At 40.9% G+C, this 20393-nt stretch overlaps 2 protein-coding genes across 4 annotated transcripts; one reads left to right on the top strand and one right to left on the bottom strand.

Moving 5' to 3' along the window:
- Positions 1 to 2591: 2591 nt before the first annotated feature.
- Positions 2592 to 6253, bottom strand: tex47 (testis expressed 47). The gene is made up of 8 exons (XM_070927707.1): positions 6140 to 6253; positions 4982 to 5054; positions 4301 to 4404; positions 4153 to 4217; positions 3513 to 3591; positions 3108 to 3245; positions 2841 to 2988; positions 2592 to 2629 (listed from the first exon to the last, which is right to left on the bottom strand). The coding sequence occupies exons 1-8, from the start codon at positions 6251 to 6253 to the stop codon at positions 2592 to 2594; spliced, it is 759 nt and encodes a 252-aa protein (XP_070783808.1).
- An 862-nt stretch (positions 6254 to 7115) lies between these two features.
- ndel1a (nudE neurodevelopment protein 1-like 1a) lies at positions 7116 to 19678 on the top strand. 3 transcript variants are annotated; one of them, XM_070926926.1, is made up of 10 exons: positions 7116 to 7192; positions 9871 to 9967; positions 11955 to 12108; positions 13893 to 14041; positions 14504 to 14640; positions 14795 to 14968; positions 15687 to 15781; positions 15958 to 16103; positions 16251 to 16285; positions 18571 to 18701. In XM_070926926.1, exons 2-10 carry the CDS (start codon positions 9882 to 9884, stop codon positions 18579 to 18581), a joined length of 987 nt encoding a protein of 328 aa, XP_070783027.1. In that variant the 5' UTR covers positions 7116 to 7192; positions 9871 to 9881; the 3' UTR covers positions 18582 to 18701. The 3 variants fall into 3 exon arrangements, with proteins under 3 accessions (XP_070783027.1, XP_070783028.1, XP_070783026.1); XM_070926927.1 differs by having other exon boundaries at positions 16248 to 16285; XM_070926925.1 differs by lacking the exon at positions 16251 to 16285 and having other exon boundaries at positions 18571 to 19678.
- Positions 19679 to 20393: the final 715 nt, after the last annotated feature.

The raw sequence follows: 20393 nt of genomic DNA, 5'->3' as shown, positions 1-20393 counted from the left end.
AAAAATGTTGAAGTAGAAAAAGAAAAATTGAATGTTTTCTACAATTTAGGGCTGCAACTGATGATTGTTTTCATTATCAATTAATCTGCTGATTATTTTCTTAATCGTTTGGTCTAAAAAATGTCAGCAAACATTGAAAAGTCAGCATCATCACAACTTCCTGAAGCCCAAAGTGATGTCAAAAGTCCCAAATCTATAGTTTATTGTGTTTACAGAAAAGCAGTAAATCATCACAATAAGCTGAAACAAGGAAATGTTTGCTTAAAAAATTACATTAACAATGAATCACTTATCAATTTTCTGTCAATCGAATAATCTATTAATCTACTACAACCCGTTTCAGCTCTGCTACAGTTCACGACAACCACTGGGTTCAATCAGATCCTCCAGTTTAAATCAATACGGCATGAAATGCCCACAAGTATTCATGATTTTAATATTTAAAGAAAACGCTGACCACAAATCAGTTTTAAAAAACGTTATTGTTGCATTTGGCTGTGCTGAGGTGAATGGTCTGTCCTGTCTTTGTCTGGATTTCTGTGTTACAATGTGCTGCTCTTCGTTTTGTACTTAAGGGTTTCAGATTAAGGCTTGTACATATAGTATTCATCAAACACAACTTTATTAACAATAACGCTGTCGAGCAGAGACAGCGGGCGAGAGACTCCAGAGACAGTTTACAGTATTACAGCTTTTGCAAGCATGCCCTCTAAAATACGAAGGCCTTTTTTTTACATGAATAGGTGGAATGTACTGGTGATAGACGATGTTCCCCTCATAGGTCGTGATAAAGGCGGATTGTGTGTGTTGTGGACATAGTTTCAAGTAAAAGAGGGTGGTGGGGTATTTGATAAAAAGTGTGTTATGACCAACTTTTGGGAGGGGGGAGGGTGGGGGGGGGCGTTTGATTAGACATTGTCCTGTGTGAAACTCAGCAGCATGCTTTTTACTCATGCCTATGAAATATGTCTCATCTTTGGTCCTATATAAATGTGCTTGTATTTATTTTTTATAAGTGAATAGATCGACCTTTATAAAAGAAGAATAATTCAGCGCTGCCCTTGATGACTTTTTTAGTCTCAAACTCTCCATCGATTCTGCCAACGGTTTGTTCGAAACTATCATGATTTACTGTTTGTTTTCACCACCTGTGTTCCATTAATACAGTGCGCTCCACCCTTTTTTATCTATAGCAAATAAGGAAAGCACATCCGGCCACTGTCCAGAAGTCAGAAATGGTCAGCTAACATGATGGGAGAGAAGACATTCTGTGGCCAGAATACTGCGCTTTTAGATCTCTTGAAATCTCCTATGACTTTACTGAAATCAACGTGCTGCATCCAGGTTTGTTTTTTAACGTACACTTTGTAGATTACACTGTGGTGCATGCAGCCATTGCAAGTACATCTCCAATCATCTTGGTTTTTGTTTTGTTTTTTGCTAAAGTTTAAGTTCCGAGGAATGGGGGCCAAAATAAAAAGGGAACACATACGTGATCAAGGAATCTTTTTAGACTTAAAAGATCTTTGTGTCAAACTGTGGTGACGCTGTGGACTCTTGAAAGTTTGGAGTAAAGAGGAAATGCCTTTTCGTGGACTTGCTATCTCCCGGTCACCAAGTGGAACACAGTGTACAGTAAGATAAAAATAAAAATTAACCTCATCCGAATGTTGAAACTATTAAAAATGTTTTTATATTACTTGGATTTTCTGTGCTTTTGTTGTAAATGGTGTTCAATGTTGTTTCACTCAAACAAGTTTTTATTTATCAAATCATTTGGAGCAGAAAAACAGAAAAAAAAAAAGTGCCACAGTATATTAAATGTTGGTATTTGGTATAAAAGTGATTTCTCTCTGCATCCAAGGTACCTTAGTGAAGGCCAAACACATTCTGCAGAGGCGTAAAACGTTTGATTACATTTTTGAATTGAAGGTAAATCAAAGTTTAAAGTGGTTGACGGTGACAGCGCTGAAATGCACCTGGCATGCAGACCTCTGTGATGACGAGCAACCACGCTGTGTGAAAACATACAGCTCAACATCAGCCTTAAACCAGCCTGGTCAAAACATGCTGTGCCGCATGCAAAGAAAAGAGCAGTTTTTTATGTTCATGCAAAATATCCCACAGGATTATGGGTTAGTGCCTCCAGATGACAAACACATCCTCTCACTTCCTCTAGCGGTATCTAATCATACAGATAGTGGAGGTGGAGGGAAGATGTGTGTGTGAAGCTTACAGCGATGAAAAATCACATTTAATTACGACTGAGAGTCGACAGCCATCCAGCAGCTTTGTGAGGCTGCAATGATCGGTAAAGAAAACAAAGACCCACAGGTGTAAAAAATAGTAATTTACAGTAATAATGATCCACAGAGCTCTCTGTCAGCAGCTTTCATTGGAGCATGTTCTGTGGGTTATTCAGTGGACACGGCAATGTTGCCCTGGATGCTGTTAAATGCTGTCTGACTACCACAAACACATTTCCATCCACCTCAGTTGTGTTGGGGTGAAAGTAGAATTAGCAAGACAGACGGCTAAATACTACTTTCCCATGCATGATGAGCCCTCACCTTTGACCCTTTGACCCAAAGTTAAACTTTGGTGAGAACGCTGCTTCGAATAACTTGTCCTGTTTAGTGATCAGAAAATACAACATAGCAAAGTGTGACTTTGTGTAGTTTTCCAGCCACTTTCTTCACAAATACTTTGCAGAAATTAACACAGTTATCATAAAGTCACTCGTATTTGATTGAAGATTGATGTTTAGCAACTCAGCTGAGATACTTTCTGAGTAAACATATTCATCATAAATCCCAAATCCACTGGACGGTGCCTCTTACCAAAGTCTATACTGATGTTTAACGGTGAGTTGTACATCTGCAGGTGTTGCTGTGGAGTCTGGAGCTCACTTAGAAGCAAAAGCTTGTCCAGAACCTCCTGAGAGACGATCAGCTCCGGAGTCTCATCCAGCACTGCCGCAGGAAGAGCCTTAGAGTACATTCAGACAGTCAGAGGAAACTTTATTCATAAATGTCCTCTGACAGAAGAAAACAGGTGAAACGTGTCTATCAATCCCCACAGAGATATGAACCTATAAAAGTAAACACCTTCTTAGGTATTTCAAGGTGTTCAGCCAGTTTCTGCAGCGCTGACAGGACGGTGCAAACCAGAGTCTCTGTGCTCTCTTCCTCTTCCTCAAGTCCTTTAGCCACGATGTCCCCGTCCCCCTGATCAGCATCGAGCACCTTCAGTCAACAACATCAAACACTCAGACAAACAATCCTCATGCACACAGATTATAATTCAGGAGGAAAAGGCACAGATGGGAGACAAATTAGAGGAGAAACGTAATGAATACTGATGAAAATGGCCTTCACAGCCACCAGATCTCAACCCAACTGAAACTATTCTGCAGGCTCGTGGTCGAACAACAGCTTTTAATTTGTCGCCCATCTGTATTTGCCTCATACTGATGCGAAGTCAAAGACCAGAAGGAAAGATAAAAAGCAAACCTTGTAGCTCCACTGTTGGAACAGCCTGCTTTGAGGGTTATGGGCCATGAACACAATCTTGGGAGTTTCCAGCAAGGTGCTAACGGGGGATGTAAAAATAATGTGTATGGTTTCATAAACAGTATAACAGCAACAGGCTGAGTGTAAGGGATCTCTAGACTTTAAACTCTATCCTATAATGACCCCATGAGGATGTATATGGACATACTGTATTTACACATGTAGGAAAACAGAAACAAAGTAAGTTGACAGCGATACTTGCTGACTAGTAATTGAAATCAAACTCTGGAAAAATATAAAGCTATTTGATTGTTTTCGTTTTTCTTTTTCCTGTGAAGCACTTTTTAACTTTGATAGGAAAAGTACAAATAAATTTTTTTATATTGTTATTATATCTGTGCACAAGGCTAAGAAACAAAATACAAAGACAAAGACAACAAATATGTCAGGCTGTATTTTGGGGAAATGTGTATGAAATGATGCACAAAATATCTACAGTATTAACGGTGCAGCCATAAAAACATTGAGTCTTTGGTTTGAATATTTCACTCAGTGGAAGAAGATAACATAGATTATTTAAGATACTGTTAATGAGAAATAAGATTATTTTTTCAACCTTAGAACAAGAAGGCATCATTACCAGTCTGGCTGTTGTTGCATGTCTTTAAGGTCCTTCAAAACAGAAACCAGGACCTCCCTGGATGACTGGAAGAGAGCCACAAAGATCTCACATCACCAACCTTCACTGATCATCACTGATCATAAGATTCATTTGCAGTAAAACTTACTTCAATGACATGCAGCACACAGGACGGATAAATCAACAGCAGGCCCGTCATATGATCCCATATGTACTGTTTGCTTAACTGGAAGTGGAGTTTTTCATAATGAGCTGTGTGGAAGCAAACAACAGAAGAAGTGTATCAGTTTGTTGCAGACAGCTGAGAAACTCAGACAACATGAAAGCCCAGCTCTGCTGCCGACACATAGTTCCTGCCTTTCCTGGGGCTTTTATTGTGGGCTTTCTATTCTGATTTTTGTTAAAGAATTCCTTGAGCAGCGACCACAAAAGGCTCTAACAAGGACGCCCTGCAGACTCATTCACATAAAGTGGTGTGAAAGCTATAAAAACACTCTAACAAGGGAAACAAGACAGCCTTTCTCTGCTCTGACAGCAGCTGCAACATGTTTTTGTGGTTTTAAGAGTTGGAAAATTGGTCAAATTCAATAACAGCAAACAATCGATGTTTCTCTGGGTACATTTTCCAAGAAATCTACTATGCAGTTAGAAAATGGCATAAATCCATGCTTTTGTAATACCAACAAGATTACTACCACCCTTCATTTCCCGTCAAGGAAAACTGGAGTAAACTGATATCAGGTGATTAGTTCATTGATTAGAATGAAGGGGTCTTGTCAGTGGAATAGCAATGCCTTGTTATCAAGCTCTAAGGTAATTGCTAGCTGACCTCCCACTTCTGTCCTGTCAGCAAGATGGTGGGGGAGCCGAGCAATCACTATCAGCCGCTGTAGCACGATCTTCTGTAGAGACGATGAAGAAAAGATTAGAAAGGTGACAACAGACACCTGCAGACTGCTTTGTCACATACAGGCACATAGACAGGATCATTATCACATGCACATGTATATCATGAGGCTGTATTTCAATATACAAAGAGTTGTTTCACATATTGAAACATTCAGTACCTGCCGGCACAAGAGCTTCATGATCTATATCAGATCTTTACATTTAGCTTCACAAAACTTTTACTTCCTCTCTTATCTGTAGTTTAATACAAACCACGTCTTCTTCCAGATCCTTCCTCTGGGCCATAAGCTGGTGAAATAAACTAGTGCCAGTTTCATCCTCTTTCTTTTCCTCTGCTTTCATTTCCTCCATCTCACCCTCTGACTTTCTCTCTGTCCAGCTCAAGCACTGAGTGAGTGAAGCCTCAGCCAGCTGCCTACCTTCAGTGTTTATAAAAGCTTATATCCTAGAAACGCATTGTTCTCCAGAGGCTCTAAAACGAAGCCTGCAGTTACAGATACAGATGATAAACACATGAGCCAATCCCAGACCAGACAGCCTTGTACTTCAGGTAATGAAGGCCAACAGGAGAAGGAAGTGTACATGTGATGGCAGAGGACGCAGCATTCAGATGATCTGGTCTAAAGCTGCTGTCATGAAGTGTTTGCTGGCCCCCTCCCATGATGAGAGAATTGATGCTAATGAGGCTGAGTTCAAGGGAAAAACACAACATTTCTTTTTTTTGAGTAGTATGAAAAATACTTTTGGTACTTTAAGTACATTTTGATGCGAATACTTTAGTACTTTTACTTGACCTAAATTTTGATACAGCTACAGTATTTCTGCACTGTGGTATTACTACTTTAACTATATTTGAGATGTGGTTATTTAGGGAGACTGTCATAATATTTCATAAAGGAATTTGATGTGATCAATATGCCTAACTTCACTGATTGTTTGCAAATGTTCTTGGGCCTCATTTCAAGTTTCCCCCTCATTAGTGGGTAACGATAACTCAGCTAGATTAGCGGTTATTCCACAAGTAGTTAGCTAGGTTAGCTAGCTAGCTAGCTAGCTACGCCACCTAAAGGCTACAAACCTCTCTCATTTCCCCGTGAAACACATCAAACATTGTGTTGCTCTCTTCCTTCTCCGAGTCTCTGGTTTTCCAAAATGTTGACGAGAAGCTTCTGAATTTTTGGGAAGCAGCCATGGCTCGACTCAGCTAGCTAGCTAGCATAGATGTTTGGGGGTCTCCGCTATGTGGGTTACCATGGCAACAAGGCCTGTCAAGACGCGTTTGGCGTTTAAACGAGTCAAAATTACAGCCGAAGAATAGATTTTATTTAAAACTTTATTCAATTTATAATATAATTTAAATATTGACATTAGTTAAAAAAAATAAAACTACGTCTGAAAGAAATACATAAATAAATCATGAAATAAATTTTAACTCATAATCTTTATTTCGGAAGTTATAGTTTGGATTTTCTTATCTCATAACTTTGGCTTACTTTCTCATAAAACTTTATATTTTTTTGTGAAACTGTCCGCACCATCATCAAACTGAAGTTCAGTAAAAACCAAACGCTGTTCTAGCGGATGACCAGCAGATGGTGCTAATTTAACATTAACTGCGTGTTTTGCGCAGTTTGTGCGCAGCAGTGAAGCTCATGAGGAAGAGGAAATCCACCCTAAAATTAAATGTTTTAACAGTGATATTCTGGCTACTTTTTTCCCCTGTAATTATCCACAAATTAAGAAATGTGTTCCCCCAAGCTGGAGATGAGGATAGGTAGTTAAATATTTGACACTTTTTAAAGCTGATGCACTAATTAATGACCGACTCTGTGGACATTTTTATTAGAAATTTTACATTTAAATGATTTGGGTGCTTACAAATGTGTACATGCAGTAAAATATTTTCTGCTTTCATGCTGCCCTAACAATCGGCCCACTATAAAGCTGTCAAATGAAACCTGAGCCACACATATAGGAGAGAAAACATTCGTATTTAGGGTGGGTTGTCCTTTAAATGCCCTGCAGAGAGGAACCAGCGGAGTCCATCAGACAGCGCAGACACTCGGCCTCAGCAGCGAGCAGCAGCGAGCAGAATGGACTGATAAACATCACTGTTTGGGGCGATGTTCAGGTACTGAATACATTACATTTTCTTTATTTTGTGTTTGTCGGGAAACCAGTAAAACTAAAACACTGGAACATGTCGCTGGGCTTCTGGTCGGTCGCCTCTTCGGTTCTCGGCTTGTTTGCACACCCAGTTTTGACAGCTGCGCTCAGCGTCATCTTTCTGCTTTCAGTCGCTGATCTGGGTGTCATTTCTAGTCCTGTTTGATGTTATAATTCAATGCCGATCATTAGATTTTATTGCATTTATGTAAATATCTTCTCTTGTTGGGAGCATGGTTGTGATTGTGTCTAACATAGATTACCATATGATCGGTGTCAGTGTTCAACAGGCTCATTTCTCCTTGGGATTAAAACCTTATCATTCAGTAAGGAATTAGTATCAGTCTGTCTGAATAGTAACAGTTTATAGTGGAGTCTTGTGACTTTAGTCTCAAACACATTCAGGAGCTTCCTTCATTTATACTTAATCCACCGTTTAAAGAATATATTCCTTTATTATTTAAATTTAAAGGCCAACATCAAGCTCAGTTTACATGAAGGAAAATGGTTTAATGAAAATGTAATTGTGTTTTTGTTTTTTTTCATTTAAGAAGCATACAAAGGCCCACAGTATGATGCTGTCAAAATGGCTTGTGTTGCTTTTCCCTCCACTGTAATAACATTTGAGTTTCCCTCTGGGCTGTGTGTGACTGGGCTGAATTTAATCTGAAGCTGAATTATTCAGAGGATCTCAGAACGACATGTTTACGGTGCCACATACAGTAAAAGTCAGTGACTGAAACAGCAGCTGAGCTTTCTTTGCGGTTAATAAGGTGCCTGTTAGGCTCAGCTCGTCCTTTAGTAGTGGTGGGATGTAACTAAGAACTGTACACATTTTATTGAATGTCAAGTGGACGCATGTATTTCATGGTGATGCTCGAGGTCAGCATTATTTACTGCGACACTAAACACACCAGAAGCATCTGCTGACCTTGTTCCCGTCTCTCTTCTCTCTCTTCCTCATACCATAACTTTTAATCCTCTCCCACCATTTTTATCTTTTCTTCTGCAGAGGTTTTACTGCACTCTTGGCAGTTTTAAGTGGAGACACCAGGTTTTTAGACATGCACAAATTCAACATAATGTAGTTTTGGTGTGTTCTGAAACTTTTTTTAAAATATGCAAATTATTATTTCTGCCCACAAGACACTTTGATGCTTATTTTAGATAATAAATCAAAATTGTGTCTATACGCAAACATTCACTGATTCATAACTTTAAAGGAATAGTTTTGGGAAATGTGATTATTTCCTTTCTTGCAGAGTTTGATGAGAAGATTGATACCACTCTCGTGTTTATCCGTTCAATATGAAACTACAGCCAGAAGACAATTAGCTTAGCTTAGCTTAGCTTTGCATAAAGACTGACAGTGGGGGGGAAACAGCTAGCCTGGCTCTGACCAAAGAAAGTCACTTGCACCCAGAAGAGAGATTTTTAGAACTTTTTAGAACTCTGGAGAGAACCACGCTCCAGTCTTAATGCTAAGCTAACTGCCAAGAGCTAACTGGCGCTGGCTTCAATTCTTGGCATACAGATGTGACAGTGGTGTCGATCAAAAAGACGAATATTTCCCAAAATGTCAAACTACTCCTTTAATAACAGCAGCAGGCGTTGTTGACATGTGATTCCTGATGGTGTAAGCTTGGTGCTCAGTCATATGAAAATACTGCATTTATACTACATTACTACAGTTCCTCCTCTTGTAATCTATTGTTATTGGACATTTAGCTCAATGTCTCTAAAAGTTGGATGGAGTCGTTGGAATTGCTCCAAAGTGGTATTCCTGGCAGGTGAACATACACAATGGCTCTGCGCGCTGATATTATCTGATTTGAAACATGTTAAAGTATATTATTATTATTATTATTATTAGTGACTGTATGTTGGGTTCACAGGTTAACCTTTCCTTTCCCATTACTTCAACTGGGGATACAAAATAGAAAGCCAGTGAAAGCAGCGCTGTTTCAACGACCGGACAAAAGAGCTTTGCTCTGAGCAAACGTATTGTCCGACGTTGTAAATCAGAGGGAGGATTTTCAATGAATGACAGGGCCTTTCCTGCTCACATTATTTCAGAGGTTTAATTCCAGTTTTGACTCTTAATTATTAAGAGTCACTTTGATGAATGAGGCTCCTGACTACAGTGTTACCTCTGAGAACTGTGTTTTCTTGTTTAAATCTGTGAAAATGAAGTGGGAATAAAAGATGCTTTAAATAAATACTCCTGCCGTTGTTCTGTTGAATGTGAACACTCACGTAAAGTGAATCTAGTGTGCAGATTTGAAGTGTTATGAAATGTAAGTAGGCTCTTATTTTAGGTCAGTCTAAGACGTATTTACACTTATGGAAGGAGCACATTTTAGAAACATTGGCGCTGTGATGATGAACTCCTCAGGGAGTCTGCAGGGAGCCTTTCTGATGATTAATTCCCAGCTGTGGTTTAAATCACTCTTTTTCACACTTGCTGCCTTTTTTAAGGACTCGATTTCAGGCACATGAGGAAGAAACAAACCTAAAAAGGGAGAGTTTGCTCTGCTATGATGCACTCTAATGTTTATAGATCAGATTCAATGCTCTGTGTGATAAACTGGCCCTTTTTATCCCACTGTACTCACTCTTGTTTCCCTATTATTTCCTCTCCAGATTTGTTTGCAATGGAAACAGATATGATACCAAAATTCTCCTCAAAAGACGAGGAAATTGACTTCTGGAAGACTCTTTCCCTCAAGTACAAGAAAGGGTGAGTAAGTGGCTCATACTGCAGACGCGGGATTTGTTGAGTTTACACTAACTGTAAGAATAATTGGCCATTTTCGACCCACAATTTCCATCTTTTTTCCATCTTACTGGATGATTCTGACCAAAACCTCACCGGGTATCTACTTGTCGTGTTTGCCAGAGTGTGTGTGACACCCAAACCATCCTGAAATCTTTCTACTCATCATTTGCAATGAATGAAAGCTAACGTTCCACCAGGCAGAGCTGCCAAACACTATAAACTGAAGCAACTGACTTCGTCAAAAATAATTATAACGCTACAGCGTGCTGCAGAACAATAGTGCACAAATCCAGGTACATAAAGGAATGGTTGTCCCAGTTCAGTGTGGAAGAACTGGACTGGCCTGCGCAGAGTCCTGATCTCAGGGCCTGAAACCAGAAGAGTGGAGGGTGTTATAGCAGCAGATGAATGTCCATAGAGTGAGATGTCACACATGGGTGTCCACTTACGGGACCTGGTGGTAACACTGCCGTCTCTTTGTGTCGGTGGGAACGACGGCTCGCCACAGCAGGATCACGTCACCTGAGGAAAGTTTGATCCGCTATCTTGTCAGTGGATTTCAGTCGCCCATTCTTCCTCTTTCAATTAACAGCCAGTGTTGGCAGATCCAGTGACAGTTTTTTGCGTGCGACGAGCAGTGAAAGCCCCCCCCCCCCAAAGCGACAGCTCATGTTTTACATTAAACATAAAAGACTCGCACGTCTTTGTCCTCACATCTTTGAACGGGTTCATGTAAAAATACAGCTGCTGATTTTTCTGCTGTTGTGATTCCTCAACATTTTAATGATCTAAAGGCTACTAAAATTAGCTGCTCCCGAGATTAGATCTGATCCTACAACACGTCGCTTGATTAAGAGCTGATTGAAATGTAAACTCCATGTGCCAAAGGAAACCAGCTCGGGCCTACACCCAGTTACATAAGAGTCCAGACAATGAGCCTCCTTCAAAGTCAAGGCTACATCCATTGTGTTTCTGTGTGTGTGGCATACTGTCTGTGACATAAGTGTTTTCCTCTCTGAATCCATTGATGATAGTAGAATCAGTCTTCTTTTATTTAGATTTTCCTTGTTTCCTCTAAGACTCTAACAGTAAGCTTAGTTTTGTAAACCACAAGAACCCCGTAGTCCTAGAACTCTTTCAAAAGCCTCGTGCATTTGATAAAATCAGCAGATTGTGTGTTAAATAAGCAGAAATAAGTCTTTTGATATCATGAAAGGATTGCTTCACACTCACTCACTCAGATGCAGATGGAGTATTTTGATTTAAAAGTTATAATAACTGAAGAGGAAGCACCAGTCGGGAAATTAGCAGCAGCCAAATGTTTGTAAGTAGAACCAGTTCAAAGTGAGGCTGAGTGTTTCCACATTAGGCCGAACACAAGAGTCTATAAATGGATCTTCTGGCTCTGGGCCACCTTCAGCACTCTCACTCATGTGATGGTTGATTATACCATTTTAGACCTGTGTGTGTGCGTGTGTGTGTGTGTGTGTTCGTCCATGGCCATATCAACAGACACTTACATAACCACCACTTCATGGCAAAGCTGTGCAGTGATCACATGTAACGTCAGCGGTCTGACCTCTGAAACCAGTCAAACTGAATTCACATCGACGTTGGACAGTTTTTGTTGTTGTTGGATCTAAAATGTCTCAATTGCAGAACAAACTGCTGTAAAATGTGATGCATACGTTCAGGTCCAAATATGGCAAATCCTCATGCCTTCAGTGATCCACCGCTGCAGCACAAGTCACAGAAACTGGATGTCAGGTTTGAGTTAAAGGAATAGTATCTGGGTCGGTGCTCCCGTGATGAGATAAGATACAGATGGAAATAAGTAAAATGGGGTGCTGGTGAGCCGTTTGTTGATGAATGCACCCACCAGGATTGCATACCGACCTCGTTCTGTCTCGACTCGTCGCCTCATGCCTCCTCTCCTGTCTGCCCACAGCTGCCAGGAGGCTCAGGAGGAGCTGCTGGAGTTTCAGGAGGGCAGCAGGGAGCTGGAGGCTGAGCTGGAGGCCCAGCTGGGCCAGGCCGAGCATCGTATGAAGGACCTGCAGTCTGAGAACCACAGGCTCAAGAATGAGCTGGAAACGATCAAGGTAACAGCTGGAGTTTGTAAGATGAATGAAACGATCTGTGTCTCCACGTCGATGTCAGGTTGAAGTGTATGTAATCATAGTTTCCTGTTTGTGTCCATAAATGATCTCATCTGCTACAGAAAAAATATCCCATCCAATCATCTCCTGACTCTGTGAATGTGGATTTATGATGACACCAGCGTTATGTGTATATATGTATATCTGATCTGGACAATAAGCTCTGAAGCAGGCGAGGACAGCGTGTCTCCATGCATACCCTTGAAATGAATATTTGATGCTTTTTTTTTGTAGCCATCTTATATCACCACTCGTCCTTGAGTGCAGCCTCTTGGGAGGAAAGTGAAGTCACGCTGTAACAGCTGCTGCTCCCCTGGATGCACTCGCACTCAGTACTTATTTATTTTCTCTTGTGGGCCTGCAGCTTCGCCTTTCTGGTTATAAGTAAGAGGTCACGGGAATATTGAGATCAGACCTATAGGGTCTTGTTATAAAACACGTGGGTCTGTCCAGGCCTGAGTCAGACACTTATGATGGTGGAATCCATGTGCAATCTAAATGGTAATCTCACCTCAAGAAGGTGCCTCTCTTCTCTAGTTTATCACTTATCACCGTCTAAGATAGCTATAAGCTAACGTAAAGCTCAGACTCTCATGCATAATGCATCAGGTCGTGCCTCTCGTTCTTCTTCTCGCTCCATAATTAAACAAAAGGCGAGCGGCACATTTGTGTCCATGTTTCCAGCCGGGGAGTCGAGTCACCAGCAGGGAGGAGATGTGTGTGCCAAGGTGTCTGGCAGCTTTTAGCTTCCACACATCAAGTGAATACGTCGCTCTGTCTGTGGGAGAAAACACAGTAGTAGCGGGAATGTGTTCTTGATCTTCATAATACAAAACTGTTGGCTCAGTTAGGTTGTTTACAGTGAGTACAAACAACATTTCAGAAAGAAAAAATACTCAAAACATCATTTAGATAATGTTGTGTTTTATCTTTATGTTGTTTTAAGTGCGACTCTACGGTGGCCTTGAGTGGCAAAACAGCATTACAGAAAAAAAAAATCATATCAAATCAAGAAATCTGCCGTTTCACAAAACATAGCATCAGACAACACTTGACAACATTTTAGAAAACATAATGTTTTAAAAGACATATTTCTGAAAAGCCAGACATTTCACAAAATAATTTAACAAATAAGAAAATACCACAACATTTTAGAAAACAAAAACAAAAAAATGTTCCACAAAGCAAATCACAGAAAACAACTTTTCATCAAACACAACACTGGAGAAATAATGTTTTTTAAATGTGGTTCTGTTTTCTGATTTGTTAACATGTTTCGTCCAGCGTTGTTGTGTTTTGCACCTCAAGGCCACCGTACAAAGAACATCACAGCATGAAATGGATCTTACCTGTTATACGTTTCACTGTGATTGAGAGTCGTGGAGCCAACAGAGGGCTGGCCGTCCTCTGTGTGGCTGCCTGCAGTTGATTCAGACGCCACAGTAACAGCAGATATAGGTCAGACATACAGACGGGCCCGGCGGTGCTTATTGAGCTGATTGCCTCAGAGCTGGTGGATATATAGGTCACACTTAACATCCGCTGCCTAACGGTGGAGAGGAGGAAAACGAGGGAGCACTGAAAAATGGATGAAACATGTAGGTGGTGCACGTCGGGAGCTGCTAAATCATGTCCCGACGTGAAGCTCTGCTGCCCAACGGGTTCTAGATTTAATACATGTGATCGATATGCGCTCGTCGTCACCGTATCCCGTCTTGCCTCTTCAGGACAAGCTGGAGCTGCAGTACACTCAGAGCTACAAGCAGATCTCCATGCTGGAGGACGACCTCGGCCAAACACGCAGCATCAAGGATCAGCTGCACAAATACGTCAGAGAGCTCGAACAGTCCAACGATGACTTGGAGAGAGCCAAAAGGTCTGCCGAAAAGAAAATGCAAAAATCACAGCTGCACTTCATTCAGTCAGCTCCTGTCCTCCTTTAAGAGGATGTTTCTTCGTAACATGTGATAAAAGCTCATTTTTGTGTCACTAAATAAAGATTTCTCTTTTTGTTGTGAGGATAATTCAGGACAGACAATATTATGACACTTTGACTCTGTTTTATCTTATCAAACCACCTTCTTTGTGATCCCTATTTAATCTAGATGAAAATTTGCCGCAGATGCAATTCTAAATCCTTCTTACAATTATAGCAAATGGCTCAAATTCAATTGATTGCTGGCTTGAATTGGATTAAAATCAATGCTTGAGATATTGATCCCTTATTCGTATGTGAACAGTCATTAATAAGTAGATACAGCAGGCAGCCCCCAGAGGACATTTAATTAATGAAATGTCAGTCTCGATGTTGCTCCCCTCATTTTGAATTCTTCCTCAGAGCTACCATCGTGTCTCTGGAGAACTTCGAGCAGCGCCTGAACCAGGCCATCGAGAGGAATGCCTTCCTGGAGAGCGAGCTGGATGAGAAGGAGTCTCTTCTGGTCTCTGTGCAAAGATTAAAGGATGAAGCCAGAGGTGATTATTGACTAGATCTTACTAATGAGCCGCGCTGTCGATCAGCAGCTCGTTAACATACAGCCGCTGCAGCTTCCCTCCTCTTTGATCGACTGTGACGGACGTTTTGATGAAGAGCTACTAAATGTTCTCTTTGGTTTTGTTTTTTTTGTAGACTTGCGGCAGGAGCTGGCGGTCCGAGAGAGGCAGTCAGATGTAACCAGGATGTCCGCTCCAAGCTCGCCCACACAGGACAGCGTGAAGATGGACACTGCTGTGCAGGCCTCGCTCTCTCTCCCTGCGACTCCTCTGAGCAAAGATCTGGACAACGCCTTTGCCAACCCAACAGGTAGCTGCAGTCTGTCTCCCCTGAGAGTATTTTTTTTTTTTCTCTCATCGTGCAAGTACAGACAGAGAAGACGAGCAGTTTTCTCTATTTTTACATATGTGGACACTCAGTTATTTGTTTCTTGTGAAGAAGAAGGAGCTCCTCTGGTGCTCTCAGAGGGGAGAAAAATCTACATTCATGTGGCATGAAAATATCCAATTCCAGGCACACAAGCGGACGGTTAAGAATAAAAAGGCGTTGATACTTTTGCACAAAATCATTATAAAACATGTGCAGTACCCCAGAGGTACCGGCACATTTCCTCCTGTATTTTCTAATGTCTTAGACCATATTTATCTTTCTTTTCATTCTTAAAGCAGCTGTAATCAATATTTTTCTGTGTGTGTGAATATTGTGATGAACCACACAGAATGATCTGCAGTTTCTCTCAACTCTAAGGAGATTTTTTTCATCTTTATAACTTTACTGTTTTTGCTCACCGCGCTCACAGTGTACTGTACTGTAACGCTACCGGCTCGGCAGCAAACAGCAGACGCAGTTAGCAGCTATCTAGTGGAGCATTTAGCTGCTAGATATTTCAAGAACCAGAGCTGCAGAGAACAGAAGCACGACTCCAGATGAATGCTAATGTTGCTTCTTAACTGCTGGATGTGTAACTAGGCAGCTGTTTGATCTATTCCATAGTATCTATAGTAGTAACTTTTCATCTTCTTTACAGTGATGTCAAACGGTTATGGCAGCAACTCGCCGCTGACTCCCTCTGCCAGAATATCAGCCCTCAACATCGTCAGTGATTTACTCCGGAAAGTCGGGGTGAGTCACTCCTTCTGAGTTCCTGTATTTCTACTTATCTTCCAGGTTTCAGGTCTCCTTTTCGGTTCCACTTCATCACAAGCTTCACGTAGAAAGTCCCTGTCTCTCCACAGGACAGCAGAGCAGCATCATCATCATTATCATCATCCTCATCATTTGTTTACGTCTCTGCACAGGCGTTGGAGTCGAAGCTCGCCGCCTGCAGGAACTTTGCCAAGGACCAGAGAGCCAGGAAGGCGTACGCTCTCGACAACAGCAACGTGCTCAACGCGAACACGGCCAACTACTCGCAATCACTGCATACGTCATATTTCGACAAAGCGTGAGTGAAACCATCTCTCAGTAATTAGTGAGGGATGATTTATGACTAGAGTCCTGTCAGGTGATGCCTTAGGTGTGTTATGATGGTAGAAGAAGGTGATGTGATGTGGAGGAGTATCTCAGACCTGTGTGCATTTCTTCCCAGCAGGACAGAGATGGTCACGTTTCCTGCATTGATTCTGGGTAATCGCAGCTCCTCCGCCTGTTAGCGTGTTGGGGTGCATGCATGCTGCTGCTGATGTTAACAAGCCTCTTTTCACATGTAGAAATAACATAGAAATAACCATGGGCCACTAACTATTGAAGGGTGGAGGTGATGGTGGTGTAACGGTGCTGGAATTTTCCCGCTGCCTTTTAACTCTGAACTGACCTGATAGATCTCCTTCCTGTCTGTGAACTAGCGTGAGTTGTTCATGTTTTGTTTTGGCTCTAGATCTGACCATTAATTATAAGGAATTTTGTTGTGTGTTTTTGTATTTTTGTATTCCATCTTAGGTTGGGAACTTAAAACAAAAGTTGGGAACTTTTGTCAGAAGCCCTAAAGGAAGATAAACAGTGAAACTGCTGTTAAAGAGGAACTCGGGGGGGGGGGGGGGGGGGTTACTGGTTGAAGCCAACAAGAAAGTGTCGTCATTATTAAAGGAAGGATAAGATCTTTTGTTCTGTCAATAAATCTCATCAAAAGACCAAAACCAACAGTGTTTTAGTCTCAATACTCTCTGACTTCCCTTACCTGTCTGTGGCACTCCAAGCCCAAGCATGCTAACATGCTAACATGCTGATGTTTAGCAGGTCTAATGCTTAGTGTGTTAGCATGCTAATATTTGCTAATTAGCTCAAAATACAAAGTACAGCCGAGGCTGAAACCAAAGTATTGGATTATATAGATTTTGACTTTCACTCAAAACAGCAAAGTCGGGAGGATTCCTCGTCTGGACGTCATGAATGTTTGCACGAAATCTCCCGGCGATCAATCCAACAGCTGAGATATTTAAGTCAAGACCAAAGTGGTGGACTGACTGACCAACATTGCCATCCATAAAGCTGCTAGCGTGGCCTAAAACAGCTGCTCACTAGTTTTTACCAAACGTTACTCAAGCAGGATGAAATAGTGCATTTTGTGTGGGACTATTTTCAGCGGTGGATGAATCCACATTTGGTGCTCTTGTGAGTATTTGAGGCAGCAGGACAGTGTGTGTTGGATTGAGTCAAAATACTTGTTAGTAGGATCAATTACTTGTTGGTTTTGGTCTTTTCATGTGATTTGTTAACAATAACAAAAATATCAGTCAGTCATATTTAATGTTCTGTTTTTCTGCTGCGTCACTCCCATCTGCTCGTGTTGACAACAGTTAGTTGTTGTGTAATGCTGGTGGAGAGAGACAGTGTGGCAGTGTATAGAGTTTCTGCTGCGTTAGGGAGTATTCATATAGAGATGCAACCACAACAAGGTCATTGTGACGTTTGTTATGTACACCGTTCACCTTCAGCCACAGACATTTTGTCTCACTTACTGTAACAGAAGAAAACACAATGATGGCTGAGTGTCGAGTCTTTTTGACCAAATGTGATCTAAAAGCTTTTTATTTAACAGTTTGGCATATTTTGATAAATCATAAAAAGGAATTCAAATGTTTATCAGCCCTAAAGTATCAACACAAGAACACTGCTTTGGTATTAGAGCATCTTACCAGCGCTGCCTCGAGAATCTGCTGTAATTTACATTTCACTGCATTGTAGTAAAAAAACACATTCTACTCTGAACGGTGTTTGCAGAGTCATGACTCTGGCCTGAACCACACAACAGATCCTGGTCTTAGCCCAACTATGACCCACAAAAGAAACCAGTTAAACCAGTAACTTAGGCTAACTTCCTTCCCACTTTCTGCCTTCAAATTCCATTTTTAGAAACGCACATTGTTTAAAACACGTCATCTCTGTCTACTAGTGAAGAGCAGAGCTGACGAAAGTACTTCTGTCCAACAGGAGGATGAAGTTTATCTGACAATTTCAGCCGTTTCTTTCTTTCATTTCATCTATTTTAAGTTGTTTTTTTTAATGAAAGAACCAGTAAATGGTAGTTAAATAGAAAATAGAACAGTGTAGATTGATAGTGTTCATATCAAAAAGTGACAACTTTAACATAATAACAGATGCACTCAAGTAAAAACTGATTTGTAATTGAAGTGTATGTTGTGTTTTTGATGAACTGAATCCTTTTAATTGAGCTTGACGGTTCATTATGGACACTTAACTATATTCAACCACCACGTCGACACTGAGACGCACATAACTCTCGTAACGTTTCCTTTTATTATGTACTATGTGTTTTTATTTTTGTCATTCCTTTACTTTTCATCTGTTCTGGGGGTTTTTCCCGGCAGAAAATGGGCGCCTTTACTTCTCAGCTTGTTTCATTATTGCTGCTTTAAATTAAAATGAATTCTTTCACTCTTGTTTTTTTGCAGCAGGACCGTGAACGGACTGAAACCCGGTACCCTGACAGCCATCACCGCCCCTCCTGTTGCCTCCTCCCCAGGCCTTGTGCCCCTGGCTGTGTGACGGTAACCCCCCCACTACACCCAACCCAACACACCCGTCCTGCAGTTGAAGGCTCCAGACAGAGAGGGGAACACAAATGGCTAATACTGTTGTCGATGTACCGTTAACCCCGGGCCTCTCCTCGTCTTCTCTCTGTTGTTCTGCTGTAATTATGAGTCCGTCTGTATATTTTATGTGTTGCTGTATCTGCTGTTTGCTCACCGGCTCATACAAAGACGGAGTCTCATCTACTGATTGCTCGAGGATCTCACCCTCATTTGTGAAACATGTGCACCATGTCAACTAAAAAAGGGAAATATTGTGCAATTAAAATGTGTTCTTAGCTGCACATTTTGATGATTTTTTTTAAAATTCAAACAGCTTTTTTTTTTTCACTACTTTTAACAAGCAATAACTTAAGTTAAGGCGACAGTTACGTGCACTCACATCCACTGCTGACACTGTGGAAAATAACAGGGTTAATGGGTTTGGCACATGTGCAGATGTCCTGGATATTTGTGTGCCAATGTCTCCATCAATTATTGATGTTTCAAAATGTCCAACATGCGAGGCTGGCGTCAGGCTGATGTTTTAAACATGATCTCTGGTGTCTTTCGGGAAGGATTCACGTGATTTTGGCTTCCAGCTGTTACTTCCTGACACCTGTTTTTAATTGCATTTTATTTGTGTTTGGTTTCAAAGCTGCCAAAAGAAGAGACGGAGAGTCTTTGTGTCGTGGTAGTGAGTCAAACACACCATCTGTCCTCTGAACTGTGTGACATGATGTGTACAGTATTGGTCATATTGATCGTTATTTATAGACGGCCACTGAAGTGGTGCAGTCGTAGTGTTCAGACCAGTTAACCAGCATTCTTGTATTCTGTAGTGGGGTTTTTTTTTTATTGATTACACATCTTCAGTACTGTACACGATGAGCAAGTGAAGCACTTTGACCTCGTGGGAACTTTTTTTTCAAAGTGCAATATTGCCTGTTTTTGTTACAGTTTGTGGGTTTAATTTATTTCAGATTTCTTTTACAGCATGTTTCAATAAAAGATATAATCATACTCCATCTGTTCCATCTGTAATGGTTCAATCCGTTCTTACTGTGGAGGAAATTAGGGGGCGCAACTAAGTTATTTTCAGTTAACGCAGCAACAGTTAGTCCGTTGATCATCAGAAAATTTACCTGCAACTCTTTTGATAATTGATTAATCGTTTCAGTCATCTTTCAACTAAAAAGTCAAGTTTCAGTCTCTGGTTGCAGCTCCTCAAATGTGACTATTTGCTGTTATTCTGTTTTATATATTCGTAAATTGGATATCTTTGAGTTTTGGACTTTTGGTCGGACAAAACAAGACGTCCGAAGACGTCACCTTGAGCTCCTTCATTTTTGTCAAAGTTATATTATTATTTCTGGGTAATGCAGAGTCATTGCAGATTGCCTTGAAAATCGATAATGTAACTGACAAATGAATGCAGACTTGATGTTTACTGTAAGGGATTAGACAACTCTATTTGTGAGCCTGATGGAAACAAACGGAACAGAAAAACATGTGAAAATGTAAAAATCATGTAAAGCTTACATGATTCATAGTTAAGAAGGTAAAACGTGCAAAAACACCAGTATGGCCCCTTTAAGTTGTCGTCAACACTGCCCCCTGCTGGACAAACATGCAAGTGAACGAAATGCACTTTGGTCATTTAATCATTAATATTCATGTCTCAAAACAGACACAAAATAGTACAT

The sequence above is a fragment of the Enoplosus armatus genome, chromosome 20, assembly GCF_043641665.1.
Source record: "Enoplosus armatus isolate fEnoArm2 chromosome 20, fEnoArm2.hap1, whole genome shotgun sequence".
NCBI lineage: Eukaryota > Metazoa > Chordata > Actinopteri > Centrarchiformes > Enoplosidae > Enoplosus > Enoplosus armatus.
This window is presented reverse-complemented; position numbering and strand designations above follow the sequence as displayed.

Bases quoted from the DNA above. Each gene is read 5' to 3' on its own strand.
- tex47 (XM_070927707.1), bottom strand. From the start codon at position 6,253: ATGGCTGCTTCCCAAAAATTCAGAAGCTTCTCGTCAACATTTTGGAAA. The intron at 3,246-3,512 runs GTTTGCTTTTTA...TGTTGACTGAAG, and splicing joins TCCAACAGTGGAGCTACAAG to GTGCTCGATGCTGATCAGGG. The intron at 2,630-2,840 runs GTAAGAGGCACC...ATCACTAAACAG, and splicing joins AAACATCAGTATAGACTTTG to GACAAGTTATTCGAAGCAGC.
- ndel1a (XM_070926925.1), top strand. From the start codon at position 9,882: ATGGAAACAGATATGATACCAAAATTCTCCTCAAAAGACGAGGAAATT. The intron at 14,969-15,686 runs GTAGCTGCAGTC...TCTTCTTTACAG, and splicing joins CGCCTTTGCCAACCCAACAG to TGATGTCAAACGGTTATGGC. The intron at 15,782-15,957 runs GTGAGTCACTCC...GTCTCTGCACAG, and splicing joins ATTTACTCCGGAAAGTCGGG to GCGTTGGAGTCGAAGCTCGC.